The 16,972-nt window shown below is 37.3% G+C and overlaps 1 protein-coding gene across 8 annotated transcripts in view; it reads left to right on the forward strand.

Annotated features, from left to right (window-relative positions):
* The window catches only part of ANKS1B (ankyrin repeat and sterile alpha motif domain containing 1B), a 427,100-nt gene that overhangs the window by 55,941 nt on the left and 354,187 nt on the right, over positions 1–16,972 (forward strand). For all 8 annotated transcript variants that reach the window (XM_069773749.1, XM_069773747.1, XM_069773753.1 and 5 more), the window contains exons 4-5: positions 5,754–6,050; positions 14,964–15,039. In XM_069773749.1, coding sequence (XP_069629850.1) covers positions 5,754–6,050; positions 14,964–15,039 — 373 coding nt within the window. The remainder of the gene's footprint in view (positions 1–5,753; positions 6,051–14,963; positions 15,040–16,972) is intronic.

Genomic DNA, 16,972 nt, shown 5'->3' on the forward strand with positions numbered 1-16,972 from the left:
CTGAGAAGATAAAAATAGAAATGGAGCAGGGTAGCATGCAGTAAAGAGTTTCAGTACCTCAGTATCAATTTGTTGTAGATTTAAAGAAAAACATAAAGAAACATAGTAGTGCTACAGGAAGAAGGAAATGTCCAACTATGTTATTTATGAGTACTTCTCCTCTTACAACTGGTATTTCTAGTTTAAGTAGAATACTTTAAGTTTTATTACATTTCTGTTGCCAATAATTGTAAACTACTTGTATCTCTTAAAATAGTTTGATAAACTGAAACTTCTGACTTGACTGATTACTTGACTTGCTTTTATCGGCAATTGCCCATGCACTAAACTTTCTGTGTTCAGTTTTGATTCTGCACGTAGCCAAATTCTCTGGTATTATTAACTACATAATTTCAGCATTCATACTACAATGGGTGATTTTTGATACCCATTGGAGCCATGTTCAGAATTTCATTCAGATTCTGCTGAAAAAGGTTTATCTCCCCAAATGCCTTTTTGCATTTGTTCGGTCTCATTAATGTTGCTTGGAAACATTTGTGCAAATGCAGCGCCTTTTCAAAATTACAGTTAAACCCATTCTCATTTCTGTGTTAAAAATCATCAGAGGACCGCATGTCAAAAAATATTCCTAGACTTTTGGCAGACGGCTTTAGGCACTGGTGGAATATTATTTTGTGACAGGACAAGACCTCATGAAAGAAAAAAATTCAATCATCAGGAATGGTAGGTCTTAAAAAAACCCCAACGAAGTTAGAGAAACACATCTGGTGATAAAATATAGACCTTCTTTTAAACATCTAATAGGTATGAACTCTCAGGTTTCTAAATTTTTGGATGTGAGCAAAGTTATGAATAAATTTTTATCTGTGGACAATTGCAGTTGTAGCAGAACAAAAAAAAGAAAAATATTTAGTCTTGTCTTAAATGCTTTGGGTTTTAAATCCATTTTGAAAATATATCTGGAAATATTAGGGATGCCTAAATTCTAATGCTTGTTTTTGTGTTTAAGAGAAAACGTGATAAGGAAATCTATGGGCTTTTTAGTTCTTTCATGGCTTTCAAATTAGACAGGTTTATTGATGTCGTGTGATAAGAAGAAACGTATTATTAGTTATTTTTCCACATAAACTGTAAAAATCTATGCACAGTGTAAAAACCCATTTCGTTCCTCAAAAAGAATGGACAATAAAGTCACAATGCTGCTCCCAAGAGCTCTCCTCATTCTTGGCTGTGTTTCTGTTGTAACATTGTTCAGCCTTTGCCCTAGACATCCAGGAAAGGACTTTAATTCCCACAGTAATTAAATACAGTGGCATGCTACTTGCTGAATCAATCAGGCAAACTTCCTTATTTTTTTCAGAAGTATTAACTTATATCGGCGTTCTCTTCTCAGGAAACTGACTTCCTGTTTTAATAGATGAAGTAAGACCATCCTGAGATCATTCCTTTCTCTGTCTTGGATATATTGTTTATTCTTTTGTCTATTTAATTCTTTAATTATTAAAGCCTTATTTTTGTATCTTTTTTTCCTCTCTAGTTAACTATTCTTGAGTATATTGAGTATATAGATAGACTTTTTCAAACTCTCCCGTTGCTCCATCCTTCTTTAACGTAAATTCTTCTTTCATAAGTGAGGCAATAGCACAAAGCTTTTCATAAAAAAAGTCTTGTTCAGTTACTTGACATTGGGATTACATGACAAAGAAATGGCTTGGTGATTTAGGAAGTCTCCCTTTCCACGTTTATCATCAAAATGCTTAGATAATAAAGGAGTTGAGCATTCTTTGGAAAGGTCTGTAAAATCACTACTTGAGAGCCGTTATTGCTTATACAGCATTTGCATGGACTGCAGGAGCTTTAAAATTTCCTTGGCAAAAATAAAGAACTACACAACTATGCAGTAAAAGTCCTAAATATACCCACTGTTTAACAGTGGCTTCACAAGGACCTATATAATATTCATGAGAGCCATTCATTCCCTTGGTATCTCCTGTAGCTCTATCAGACTGCCAAGCTACAATAATTGTTTCTATAACGTATTTGGTAATCTGTCCTCTAATGAATAGACCTTAAGATACGTTCTACATTTTGCAGTGGCACGCATTCTTAGTAGCTAAATGATGTCGTACAGCCTGCAATACTGAGCAGATGCAATGCTGTGCAGGCACAATTCAGTTCGCAGCAACAGAAGTCTGAGTTCTGGCTGTATGTGGAAGAGAACAGATTCAGGGAAAGGCTAGGAAATGTCAGGACCATGCCCATGAAGAGACCCATGTAACAAATAAAGAAGAAGAAAACTACAAAAGGTTTAAAGCTGAATCATAAGATGCCTTCCTTATTTCTGAAAGAGGTCCATTGGGCCATATGAATAACTACTTGGTTAAAATATTATTAACTATGAATACTGGGGACTTCTGTCAGAAGTAACAGCATTTTGGGGAGCGAGGAAATCACATAACTTCAACTCTTAAAATATCATCATATGTTGGGGGGGCGGTGGTTATTCTTACTGTATGTCTTCTATAAATAAATGCCTTAAGGAGGAAGTTCACAACACTGAGCTATCCATGTCCATCTTGCCGTGAGGGGTAAGAAGAGGAAGATAATTTTCTTCCAGTCCAGAAAATACACTGTCATAGCCTCCTCCATCTTAGGGGTCTCCCTGGGAATGCTGAACCAACTGTGTCTATCTGGTAGGCATTCCCTCCTTTCCTAAATTTGAAGATGGCAGACTCTGTCAAAACCTACTTAAAAACTATCCTCTCTCCTCAGTAAAACCTCTTGCTTCCAAGGTGATTTATTTTATGTAAGTAGTACTAAATTGTCAAGGCAGATAAATTTAGAGGGCAGTTAAACAAGTTTTAATTCTGTCTTTGAAAGTGAAAAATCATTTTGTCTTTTATACCTGAATTGAGTTGATTAATTTACATTTTAAAGAGGGAAGGATGTTGTATTATTAAGTTTTAATTAGGCAATACCTCTCAGCTCTAATAACACAATATATACAATGCCTGTTATGACTGCATATGTGTAGGTAATTTAATTATCATGTTTGTCCAGGTTGCATTCTTCTATTTTATTTCAGTGATACCTAGTTCTTTTAAATTTTGAATTAGTTTGATTTGTCATTAACCAAAATGTAGCTTTAATTTGGCAAATGGAAACAAACAAACCATACAAAAATGTTCAACAATGTTCATTTGAAAATAATAACATTTTGTTCAGATTTACAGATGCTTTTATGCACCATGCTGTTTTAAAATATACTTTTCTGTAAATATACCCTTGCATTAAAATTCAGCTGGGTATTCTTTATTTAGAGGGAGCAAATTTCGGTTTGCTGTGCAGCAGCAGCAGGGATTTGGACTGGTTGGTCTTTGTGTGTCTATATGTGGCTGAAATTTTGGCTAGTCACTACATTTTGAGAAAAAGGCCATAGCCAATTTAATTTTTATGTCTGAAAATTTAATCAGAATACTTTTAAACTCCAATATTAGACTGTTGTCACAAGATTACAGATACTTTATATAATATCCAGAAATGCTTGAAAAAAAATCAAACATAAGCAGTTACTGGATAGATAGATATATCTGTTTGACAATTGTATAGTAAATGTGTATTTTGCTATTTACCTCACAGAATGTTGATGTAGTTATACATCTAATTTCTTTGTGTAACTATTTCCCATGGATATGTAAATACAGTAACTGTAGGCACAAATTACCATAATTGGCCATTTTATGTGCAATTATCTGATTTTCATACTTAATTGTGGTAATTGTACACAAAATTAGACTGCAGTTGCCTGTTCATCTATGCAGTTCTGTCCACAAAATATTGAAAATCTAAAAATAAATTCTAATAAACTATGCTTGTGATTTGTGGGTATACCACTGTACATAAAAAAATTGCTTTGCCCAGTCCTGTATGAAGGATACATTAGAAGTCACGAGAGCACAAAAAGCATATCACAGGTAGTTGATAGATCATTGTAGCCATGTAGTATTGTGATAGTATGTATTTTAACCTGAACTTACTGTCTGTGTAATAGAGAAAGACCATGTGGTGGTCTGAATAATGCACAATGATTCAAATACTTATTAGTCATCAAGCCATGTCTGCCAATGGAAACTTCTCACTTTCTACCTGGCTCTTCTCCAGCTTCGGTCTTGCAGTTTAGCAGGAAACACATTCCAGTCTCTGGAATCTTGTGTGGTGTTGCAGACACCTGAAGAGTTTATCTGCAGCATTAATTCATCTGAATGTATTGATCTGTCTCTTCTGTCACCCAGGTCCATCTGAGTTGTTTTAAATTACCAGATAAGATGAACATGACAGCAATGTTGTTAAAACCACAAACCCAAGAATTAAGTTCTTGATTATAGAATTAGAAACACTGTTACCAAAAAGAACAAAAAGGTTTCCTCCCTTTCCACCTTTCTAGACAGTACTGTGCAACATGGATTTTCTTATCCTGGCTAGCTTTTGACTAAGAGGCCAAAGCCTCATTTCTCTGAATCTCTCACCCTTTCTGTCCTTCAAAAGACAAATCTTTTTTTCTATTTTCAGTTCTCTGTCCCCAGAACTTTCTTCACTTGTTTCCTTGAGAAATACAACCTATGGATTCAGATTTCTCTCTTCTCCTTTCTTTAGAATTATGTTTCTATCCTTCTCTAGTATCTTTTCTGAATTTACATTAATTTTTTAGTTCTTTATATGACATATTAGCTTATTGGCTTTCTACTTTTACAACATTTTCAAAACTGGCACAACATTTTATAAATCATATCTCAGAAGAGGCATTCAATGTACATACTTCTAAAATTTACAGTGTCTAGCCTATTTTAAGGCTTCATAGAGACTCGATGAGGTATATTAATAATATAGATGGCATATAGAATTCAGAGAGCTCTATAAATTATTTCCTTCCTCTCTGCCTGAAGTTGTTTGTTTGGGTTTGCAAGTATACAGGCAGAACTGGAAGAAAACAATTAAAGAAGGTACTGCTTATTCTCAATATTTATTTATTTATTATTAAGATTATTAAATAGTGTTTGGGGAAAGACTTGGGGGGCATTGCTTTATAAAGCAAAAACTTATTCAATCACAGCATAAAAATACTCATATGCCTTAAAATGCACACATACATCTCCCTGGAGCCCTAAGAAGACTAGCTGCTTACGTGATATGCTAAGTCTTTCTAATATCTACTGTTGCTATTTTACCTTCTTGCAAGGTTGGATTGTTGTTTTGAAAGTAACTTTTACAGTGTTATATGAAACTAGCCTTGTGTCTGATATATTTTCATTACAGTTTTTCTCTGTAAGTTCACCACCCTAATAACAGACTGCTATGATTTAATGCCAGTTCAACTGAGAAGAGAGACTTATGATAAGTGTCAGAGTATTTCTGAGAGAAGGACACATGATTTCAGGAAGAGTTGAATCAAGGATGGTTACAGATTTTGGCATATCATGAGCAACAAGGTTTTTGGGGGCATTGTGTTAAAAATGGATTGGGAACAATGTGGACACACAGGAACCTGATCTGCTCGAGAGCCACAAAGCTGAAGTATTGATATATTATTAGTAAAATTTTAGTGGAGTCATTCTGAAGCGTTTAACATACATTACCATACATTATATTGCAAACCCTGCCTGTTTAGTGATCCCATGGAGACAATTTATAGAAGCTGAGCAGTTCTGTTGTGTGATTAAACATGAATTTCTGAAGCTTTTGTTTTGTTTCAACAGAACAATGAAAATGAAACAGCACTGCATTGTGCAGCTCAGTATGGTCATTCAGAAGTAGTTGCTGTTCTGTTAGAAGAGCTAACAGACCCTACAATAAGGAACAACAAACTAGAAACACCTCTGGATCTGGCAGCACTTTACGGACGTCTGCGTGTTGTAAAAATGATCATCAAAGCATATCCAAACCTGATGAACTGTAATACAAGAAAACACACTCCTTTGCATCTTGCTGCACGTAATGGCCACAAAGCGGTTGTCCAGGTGCTTCTGGAGGCTGGAATGGATGTCAGCTGCCAAGTTAGTGTGTAATTTCTTTCTTCCCTTCTTCCTTTCCTCCTTTCCTCCTTTCCTCCTTTCCTCCTTTCTTTCCTTACTTTCCTTTATCACGAGAATATGATTAAAATGAAATAACTTGTTACATTTTTTCTTTTAAAATACACTTGCATTTACTTTGTTAGAAATGCTGCAAGGTGATACATAATACAGATTTATTTTTTATGACCCAAATGATGTGTTCAAAGGGATAACTCAAGAAAGATATGTGTCTTCAAAGCAGAGTGTATATTTTAATGTTGCCTTGAGACATGTAGGTACACAAATCATATCAACTATTCATGTAGGTGTATATATATATTTTTTTTACAACATTGGCTTTAATGATACTAAGATGACTTGCTAAAGCTATGGCCCTTAATGGTCATAGCAATCTGAAACAATGCTTCAGTGAGAACTCATTTTGCCAGGGTTATCCCATTCTAAACCCAAGGTTACTAAGTAATAATAATTTTGATTTTCTGTTGTATTGGTTTTATGTGGCAAGGTTTTGGTAGCGGGGGGGGTTACAGGGGTGACTCCTGTAAGAAGCTGCTGGAAGCTTCCCCTGTGTTCGAGAGAGAGCGAGCCTATACCAGCTGGCTCTAAGATGGACCCGCCGCCGGCCAAGGCCGAGCCAATCAGTGATAGTGGTAACGCCTCTGTGATAACATTTTTAAGAAGGAAAAAAAAAAGTTGGGAGGCGGAAAACAGCCACCGGAGAGAGGAGTGAGAACATGTAAGAGAAACAAGCCTGCGGACACCAAGGTCAGTGCAGAAGGAGGGGGAGGAGATGCTCCAGGCGCCGGAGCGAAGATTCCCCTGCAGCCCGTGGTGAAGACCCTGGTGAGGCAGGCTGTCCCCCTGCAGTCCAGGGAGGTCCATGGTGGGGCAGATATCCACCTGCAGCCCGTGGAGGACCCCACGCCAGAGCAGGTGGGTTCCTGAAGGAGGCTGTGACCCCGTGGGAACCCTGCGCTGGAGCAGGTTCCTGGCAGGACCTGCGGATCTGTGGAGAGAGGAGCCCACAGAGCAGGTTTTCTGGCAGGACTTGTGACCCCGTGGGGGACCCACGCTGGAGCAGTCTGTGCCTGAAGGACTGCACACCGTGGAAAGGACCCATGCTGGAGCAGTTCGTGAAGAACTGCAGCCCGTGGGAATGGCCCACTTTGGAGAAAGTTCGTGGAGGACTGTCTCCCGTGGGTGGGACCCCACGTTGGAGCAGGGGAAGAGTATGATGAGCCCTCGCCCTGAGGAGGTGAAGCGGCAGAAAATAACATGTGATGACCGTAAACCCCATCCCTGTCCCCCTTGTGCCGCTGGGGGGGCTTGGTGGAGAAATCCGGGAGTGAAGTTGTGCCCGGGAAGAAGGGAGGGGTGGAGGGAAGGTGTTCTGAGATTTCGTTTTATTTCTCATTTACCTTACTCTGGCTGATTTGTAATAAAAAGTGAGCTAATTTTACCTAAGCTGAGTCTGTTTTGCCTGTGATGGTAATTAGTGAATGATCTCTCCTGTCCTTATCTCGACCCGCAAGCTTTTTGTTATATTTTTCTCTCCCCTGTCCAGCTGAGGATGGGGGAGTGATAGAACGGCTTTGGTGGGCACCTGGCGTCCAGCCAGGGTCAACCCATCACATCTGTTTTTCTAAATACTTGTATAAATCTAAAAGAAAATTCTATAGCAATACACTCTTGCAGCTACTGACTCCAACCTGTTAGCTGTTTGGTGCATCTAGTTCTATGCACAGTACGTTATAATGGTGTAAAAGGGGTAACTAAACAAAAGAGACGTAGATGGGAACAGATACAAGGTACAGCAGCAGTAAATTTTATGTCCAATTCTTTGTAGTGGAAAGTGTCTGAGCCTTTTAACTACAGAGGCCCTGATTCTGTTATGTGTGAAGTCTCGCCTCAGTCTTATGATTTCTCTTGATTTGATTGACAGCACTGTATTTGAGTTTAAAGTGTATTTTGTCTTCAGATTTAAAGTAGCCTTCTTGCTGTCTGGGTGTATATAATATGCTTTGAATTAAGGTTGTTTCAGCTTTATATCTATTTTCAGATAAACCCACCAAACAAACATAATTACATCTGTTTTAGAGTCACATCCAGGCATTCTTTACCAATAGGTGACTTAATAAATCTTGTGATCTTTGCCTAAATTTTGACTGAGTTTTATAACCATTTTAAGCTTTAGGTGCATTTTATCAAACACCTTTGTACAGATAATTCCCTTTTATATAGGATTCCATACACTTTTGTTATTTCTGGATTCTTCCATCAAGGTAATGTTTTTCAACTTTTGAGGAAAAGAATGTGAAGTGGGAAAGAAATGATAGATTTAAAAATAACAACAAAGCAAAACAGAAAATATTAACATATTTTAAGATTAAAAATGGATATTCTCAAATGCCTTCAAAATGAAAATATGGTAAAACTGTTTTGCTACTTTCATTAGCACTAGTATCTTTTGAGTTAGCATTGTTACTTGCTTCAAACTATTTCAAACTGAAACACTTTTTTTTCTGCAGTTTGCCTACTTGTGTATTTGCCTATCATTATGGTTCCAATTTAAATTGTTTTTTGTTTTCTTTACTAGAAAGAGATACACTTGCAAAGGTTAATACAAGCAGCTCTTTTGTTTCAGGTCTCTTTTACTATTACTACATCTTCAGTGATTTAGAAAAGTTTAATGCTAAAGCAACATATAACAGAACCCTTGAATAGATGTTTCTGAATGTATAAGTTCTCTTATATCTCTAGCAAATGAATGAGGAAAAAGTCAGAAAGAAACTGATGCCTGAATTGATGCTTAAGAAATAGAATAATTGAAGAAAAATAGCCTCTGTCATGGCAACTTACAAACCGAGGGTTACATGAGGGTTGAATATTACACAATACTTCCATGAAATGTGTTCTTCCTCTTATATAATCTAGATAATTATAGCACTACTGTGAATTCTCCTAAGCCATTTCTATCTATAGTTATACCAAAAGTTTTTTTGCTGGTCTTTAAAAAATATAGTGGCTGCAAATTTTGTACAATCTTCTTTTAAGAAATGAGAGATTCTTTTAGAAATGTTGTTCCGTTTGCCATCTACACTAAAATGCTAGGATTTTTTTCTTTTTTTTTAATTCTAATTTGTTTTAAGTAGTTTATATTATTTTTCTGAGTTATTCTTAGGCAAATGGTTTATTTTATTTTATTTTTATTTATTTTATTTTTTGCACTGGGCAATATTGTTTCTTCTGTGTTTGTCCTACTTGCCATAAGGAAATATCATTTATTTATTTTCTCACCGGTATACATATTCTCCATCAATATGTTCCATTTCATTCAGCATCTTAGCATATTGACAAGTTGGCTCTGCACATGTTGTTAACTTATTACTTCTATAACCTCTGAAAAATTCTTTGTTGATGATTACTGGCAGCTTATTAAACTGAGCAGAGCATACAATATCAGCCTGTTACTTAAAACTGAACTCAGCTCTTTTAATATTAATTAAATTGCTCTGCATCACTGATTGGGAAAGAACAATATACAAAGTATGGTAAATAAAATTGTACATATTCATACACGTTAAATAAATTCAGTTTATCAGCAGTAAAGAGCTCTCAGAATGTTGAGAGACAATTATAGAAGTAGCCTATTTGCTATCACTCTGTAATTGTAAATATTTGTTTGTTTAAATGGGAAGTTTACTTTAACCATGTTATCTTTCTATTCTGTACTCCCTGAGCACTTTTAATCATAGCAAATATTTGGACTAATAGTAGACAGCATTTAATTTTTGACTGAATTAATCACACATTTTATTCATTTCCCAGGTCTATCCAATATCCTTCAATCTGAAATTATTTAGAAGTGGGCAATACAAATCTGCTTCATCTCTTTATGCTTTGAAGGTTTCATTTAAATTGAAACATATGAAAAATACACAGGTTTTGGGTGAGTGATAGATTTTGGGCCCTCAGTAAATAAGATACTGCACAGTTCAGTGTGTTTCATGTAATCAGTAACTTTATAATTGTAAATAATACCTTAAAAACTTGGCCCCTTCTGCTTATCCAACTTCCATCTATCCTTATTTGCCTTCCCTGTCTGTTCCAGTAACAATGGCAATTTCCATTGCTTATCACTGTAGTTCTTCTGCAAAGAGCTATGCCCCTTCCTTTTTGCTGTCACTATGTATGGAGGATATTCCGTGAATCAATATGCAAAGCTACCATTCCGTCCTTCAGATTATGTCTGAAATCCATATCAAAACTATAGTCAACTGCCTATGAATAAGGACTAGCCAAGTGACTTAATTACAAGCTCTTGCATATTTACATGGTTAAAAAGTCTCTAACTAATGAAACCCTTGATGCTTTTATGTGAGCCTGCAAATTGTACACCAAGTTGATTTGTGCATCCTGGTGTTCCTACTGACAATGTCCTTCTATCCTTGCTTGCTTTGTGTGTCCAGCTGTGACATTGTACCTGCATTTAGCTGTAAGCTGCTTGGGGCAGGGGCTCGTTTATTATATACTTAGCACAATTTGTGCTATAGTTCTGTATGTTTCATATACAGAAAACTTATGCCAGGGAACCAGTATATAATCCGTTGATGCAAACTCAAGCAGACTTTAGATCACTATGTTCATGAAAAAATACCAGCATTTTTTGCATTAAATATCACTGTGGAAGAATTTCCAAATATAATGGTAGTCTTCACTTTGCCAGGAAAACATCATCCAAGGCAATGAAAGCTTCAGGAAGTAAAGCAGTGAATATTGTCTATAAATTTTAAGTTTGCTTGCTGTACTATAGACAACAAAGGTATATTAGTGCATAGGTACACTGTTATAAGTGAAAAAGATCTACCTAAAAACTCTAACACATCTTAAATAATATATAGAAATTATTTGCAACTACATTTTTTAATCCTTCCAATTTGTGTAACATGCTCTATTGCACCAGAAAAAAACCAAACCACCCCACAACATTATTTCTATCTTCAAGTAGTAGGCCACATGTACATCTACAAAGAGATACATATCTACTTCCTGGCCCTGCTCATCCAGAGGCTCAGTACTTTCCCTCTGTTAAAATAGAGTTTGGTAACTGAACTCTCTGGTAACAAGGACATTTCTGCCTTCTGGACAGTTTTTGGGTCGAGGGATCTGATTCACTTGTTAGTTATTCACTATTACCGTGAAATCCTGCCTAGGGCTTTTAAGATTTACATCAGCATTCATCTTCGTGACATCTCATGCAGGATTACACATCTGCGTTTTACAAGTGTGTTTTCAATCTCCATATTCCCAGACTGATTTTAGTTCAGTTTCACGGTAATATTTCCCCTCTTGCTCAGAAAATCACCTATATAGTGGACAGATCATTCCACTGCTTATATGGTGTGCCTTTCAAATTCCTCTTTTGAACAGACTATTTGTAATATATATCTCATTTCTGGGATATGGCATTCATTAGCATTGTCTGATAGCTTGGAGTTGTAAAGCAAAGACTGCCCCAGAATTCAGGGCAGTGCAGAGTGCCTGTAAAGCATTTCAGGATCATGTTCAGATATGACAGGAAATATCATGGCAGAATAGACAAAGCAGCAAGAAAGTATAAAATGAAAAACTGGCATTTGGCTTTGGATTCCTCTCCCAACACTATGAATTACCTATGTAGGTGGCTTAAGTTAGTCTACTCCCTTTATGCATAGCTGAGCTTTTGGTTCATTGTTACAGAACTATCTTCTGACTCTCAAGTTGCCCCCAAATAGATTTGTTTGCCTCAGACATCTACAGGAAATTTCCTCTTCTCGTGTTAGTTTTCATTCCATTTCTTATGAGATATATGCTTTCATCAAGGAAAATATTACTTGCCTTTCCTCCAGTGGGGAATTTTGATCAATAGAAAGGATGGCTGCCAGTTCTGACAATTACCATATCAGGATCTTTTTCACCCCTTAACTGAGGAGGCTGAAGATAGATCCTCTTCTTTGTCCTCAAAGCTGTTGATTCAGCATGCTGGAACATTAATCTTTCTCAGTCTCAGATCACGCCACAGCAATGGATTCTAGATAGCTGTTGTCACTAAAGTATGTCCATTCCTTATTAATATTAGTACAGAATGATCTCCAGTTTTAGTCAAGGTGCAGCTGCTTCCCATCTCTGCAGTTTATCCTCATTAGGACTAAATTTTAGTGCTCAGGTCTCCTCTAACATTTGAACCTCTGTGGATTTCTTTGTTGGTGTATACATCACTCATTATTATCCCTGGCAGAATCACAGAAGGCGCTGAGGTTGGAAGGGAACTCTGGAAGTCATCTGGTCCAACCCCCCTGTTCAAGCAGGGTCACCTAGAAGAGATTGCCCAGGACCATGTCCGGACAGCCTTTGAATTTCTCCAAGGATTGAGACTCTACAACCTTCCTGGGCAACCTGCACCAGGGCTCAGTCACCTGCATGGCAAAAAATGTTTCCTTATGTTCAAACAGAACCTCCTGTGTTTCAGGTTTTCCCCATTACCTCTTCTGTCACTGGACACCACTGAGCCTCACTCAGTCTTCTTTACACCCTCCTTTCAGCTATTTGTACACGTTGATGAGATCCCCCATGAGCCTTCTCTTGTCTAGGCTAAACAGTCTCAGCCTTTCCTCATAGGAGAGATGCTCCACTCTCTTAATCATCTTAGGGACTCTCTCCAGTAGCTCTGGATCTCTCTTGTACTGGGGAGCCCAGAACTGGGCAGTGTACTGGCAGGTGTGGCCTCACCAGTGGTGAACCGCAGGGAAAGTCACCTCCCTCGACCTGCTGGCAACACTCCTCCTCGGGCAGCCCAGGACATCGTTAGCTTTTCTGCTGCAAGGACACGTTGCTGGCGTATGTTCAGATATGACAGTATATGTTTAACTGTAATGACTATGTTCAAGTATGAGAGAGACATTCCTCTTTTCTCAAAACAGTGAGTGATCATCTGTGATTGAGTCCCTGTTTTGGTGTTCTTCTCTGGCAGGTTACTGTGCCAAACTTCTCCCCATTGTGGCATTTGAATTTCACCACCTGTCTTTCCAAAGACAAATATTTTGGGAGTCAAAGCTGGACTTCACAGGGAACTCTGTGATAATAGTACCAGGTCAACTCAATAGTCTTGAGATTTATTCCTGTCAGTAAGTGACCAATCCAAAGGAAATGCCATATCCACTCAAATGCCAAAGAGGACAATAGGCTGCATCAAAGCCTTTTTCAAGATTGCTGATGTCAAGCCTTTTTCAGTAATCAGAACTATAGCTATCAGCGACTTTTCTGAGAACTGTTTTAATTCCCAGAAATTTCTGAGCTGCACCTTAAGCTCTGCACGTACCTCTGCGGTTGCACTATGTCCTTGCGGAGTTGTCCAGTGTTAAAGTCAATTGCAGTTACTGGAAAACTCTTGTAGATATTGTTTGAGTAAAGGATTCTGAAACCATCTCTAAGTAAATCTGAATATGTAGTCTTCTTGTTCAGAATAAGTCTATGAATGTTCATCTGGATTGCTTCTGAAAATAGAAAGATTAGAAATTGTTTTGAGATATGTTTTTCATATGTATATTCTCTTACTGACTTCCTTCTCCTCTCCGTTATACTGTTAGTACACCTGATGTGCTGGAGGTAAATGACATTGGGCATGCTCTACTTTATACATCCATGTACTAAGTGTGAAGAAAGGTAAAAAGTGAGTGTTCCTGTTATGGGCATAACAAAGAGTTTTTAGGCTCAACTGGTAGGACGTATATACACTTACTGTGTTCTCACATCCCATCTCAGGATCTCTGATTACTTCTAAATATTCTGTCATTGCATCGCTGTAACACTGGTGCATTCTGATATGACTAATAAATAATGAATCACTATTTTATTTCAAAGTTAATTGTTTTGTGTTTCTTTAAAGTCTTTCCACCATAGCAAGCATGACAATGGTGCATTTGGATAAAATATAGAAAAAAAAATTCAAGCAGGAAAACCTTTAACATGTGCCCACAAATAAAACCCACTCAAAATCTAATTTACTATCAAAAATGGAGATGGGCCAGAGATTCAGTGAGATCCAGTAGTGCTTTAGCTAGTGCTAATGCTATTGTATGGAAAGGCATTCTGTTCAGATTTTTCAGTAACAGTCAGCAGTATAAAATACTAAGAAAAGTAGCTTGTTAAGAGAGGTAGTTTGGTTTTCAGTATTGTGAATTTTGTTTGAGCAAAAGGCCATTCACAAAGAATTTTGTGTCACAGAAATCTGCAAAATCAGGTTCACAGACATGTAAGGTAGAATTGAAACGATCTGAACATAGGCATCTAACGCTGTTGGAGGTGCCTTAGGGTATCCAAGACATCTGTATGGGGCAGATACGATGCAGATCAAATGTGACCATCAACTGGAACATCAGCTGGAGGCCAGGTGGGATATCCTAGGGCATCTCTCACCATGCAACTGAATTGACCTTCTAGGGTGTGATAGAGTTTCAGATTAAAACACCGAAGTGTAGATGTCCACAAGTAAACTTGCTGACTCTGCTGAAAAGCTATGTTCCACTGACGGTATTGACTAGATTTTCACTGCCTATAATAGAGTTTAGAAATTTTACACAAATGCAGGCTTGTTAATTGGGAGTTGTATTACACCCCTACTATATTTTCTTACATAGTTATTAATTTTCATCATAGAACTGACAGCATTTTTGTTGTTATCTTGAATAATTAAAAAAAAAATTATGGTAGTATTTGTTCTTGCCCATTCAATGTTTTTTATGTGTAGATAAAATAGAGGGGAAAAAAGAAATACTTGTTTTCTAAATGTATTCTTTTCAAAAGGATTTATTGGTATTTTAATTTGCATTTTAAATGTCACAATATTTTTTTTTCTAGACGGAAAAAGGGAGTGCGCTACATGAAGCAGCCCTATTTGGAAAAGTGGAGGTAGTACGCATTTTACTTGAAACAGGTAAATCTGATTTACAGAAAACACTGAACAAATATACTTAATATTCCTAATCTGGTGTATGCCTCCTCAAGTTTTGATTATACAAATTACAGTTATCTTTCTCAGCCTTTGCAAATCTAATCACGTATACCTCTCCTTTAAAATAGTGTTCTTTTAGAATAAGAAATTACTATACACAGAGAACAAAAGGGATGTTTTCACTAAGACTCAGAAATTCCATATATGACTCAGTGTATGCCACTGTATTCTGAAAATAAATGTATTCTGAGGACAAAATGGCTATATAAAATTTTACTATTCACTCTGAAAGACAGCCAAGAATATTCTTTGATCTAGAGGCCAGAAGACTCATGTTCACATTTATTTCCTTCACTTAGCTATTCCTAACAAACATACCACCCTGCTTGCTCCTTCATTTCCTGGATAAACTTTGAGTGCCTGTGAAGAAAGGGGAAGGCACTGTGTCTCCGAGAATTGCATTTGTCCTGAAAGGACAAGAGAACAGGGATATAGATAGAGTCCCTACAAACCCGTCTACTACATAAAAGTTTCAGAATTGTTGCAGGTAAATTACTCATCTAAACAACTGTCTTCTCACATAAATGAGAAGACCAATGAAAATGAAAATACTAGAAATTATTTCTCTGAGATATGTGAACTTCCATTACACTGAGGGATTTCATTGATCTTTATTGTCAGTGCTTGTGGGGTTATATATTGCAAAAGAAAGTATGTCTTACTCACAGCTCCTCGTCTGAATCTCAGCTAGTGCATACCTGACCTAACATCTGTTTTCAGGAAAAAAGGTCTGTCCAAGATGCTTTCCTGTTTGGATGAATAAGAAGGAGGAAGAAAGGGATCTTCACCTGCCCTGAAAAAGACAGGGCCTTTTTATATTAATTCATCTAACAGAGGAAGGACTGGAGAACATCACACAAAGATAGGAAGCCCTTAGACCACAGATGAAGAATACCTCTTACAGACAGTACACATTACAGCCTCTGCCAGCATACAATTGTACGACAGTGGAGCAGAATCTTCCCTGTGAAATCCTTCAACCCCAAATGCTCTGCACTTCTGCAACACTCCCCACCTTCTGCCTTTTTTATCTAACAATCCCCTTTTCCCTAGTTCCGCTTTAAAAAAGACTCAGAAGATGTTATAAGTAGCTACTGCAAAGGGAAGATGTAAGTTGGTGTGTCTGGCCTCTGAAAATCAGCTGCCACTGCTTCCAGAATGTCCTTATAAATCCTGCTTCCTCTGATTTCCTCTATTCAGTGTCCCGAGAAGAATCTCATTCTGTTTATTAGGACCTTTCGTGCCTTTACTTTTTATGAAAGTACATCTAAACTAAAACCAACTGCATAAGGCAAACATTTCCAGTGCAGCCCCTACAAGACAAAGGTGGAGAGTCATGTACAACAGGTTCTCTGAGACCTATCCAGGATAAGCCTCAAACGTATTTATGGTTACGTTCACGGTTCGAGCCAAACAATTACTTTGTCAACAGTCTGAGCAGTCTGTGAGGAAATGCTCTGGCTGTTCACAGAGCCCTTATGCTACATATGGGTATTTCAGTCTACTCAGAGCATGAATTTCAAACATGTTGACATGAAGCACAAAACTTCTAAGGTTAATAACTTTTCCAGTATTGCTCCCAGAACACATACTGGTACTGTTGACTAGAAAATCACCAATGAATCAGAGCAGTTTGGGGGGAATTAGAATCCAGGAATGTACGAAAAACATTCAGAGAATTTCTTGATTTTATAAAATATTATTTTCAGGATGCCTGTTTCTTAGGAACAGTCTGTTAAAATAATCCCAAGTTTGGTTTAAGAAGCTTACTTTATATCCCCATGAGTTACAGAAACATAAAACCAATCCATGTCAGCATGTGAATTTTAGGCTACTCAAGCTTTAAACAGAAATG

This window comes from Haliaeetus albicilla, chromosome 28, assembly GCF_947461875.1.
Source record: "Haliaeetus albicilla chromosome 28, bHalAlb1.1, whole genome shotgun sequence".
NCBI lineage: Eukaryota > Metazoa > Chordata > Aves > Accipitriformes > Accipitridae > Haliaeetus > Haliaeetus albicilla.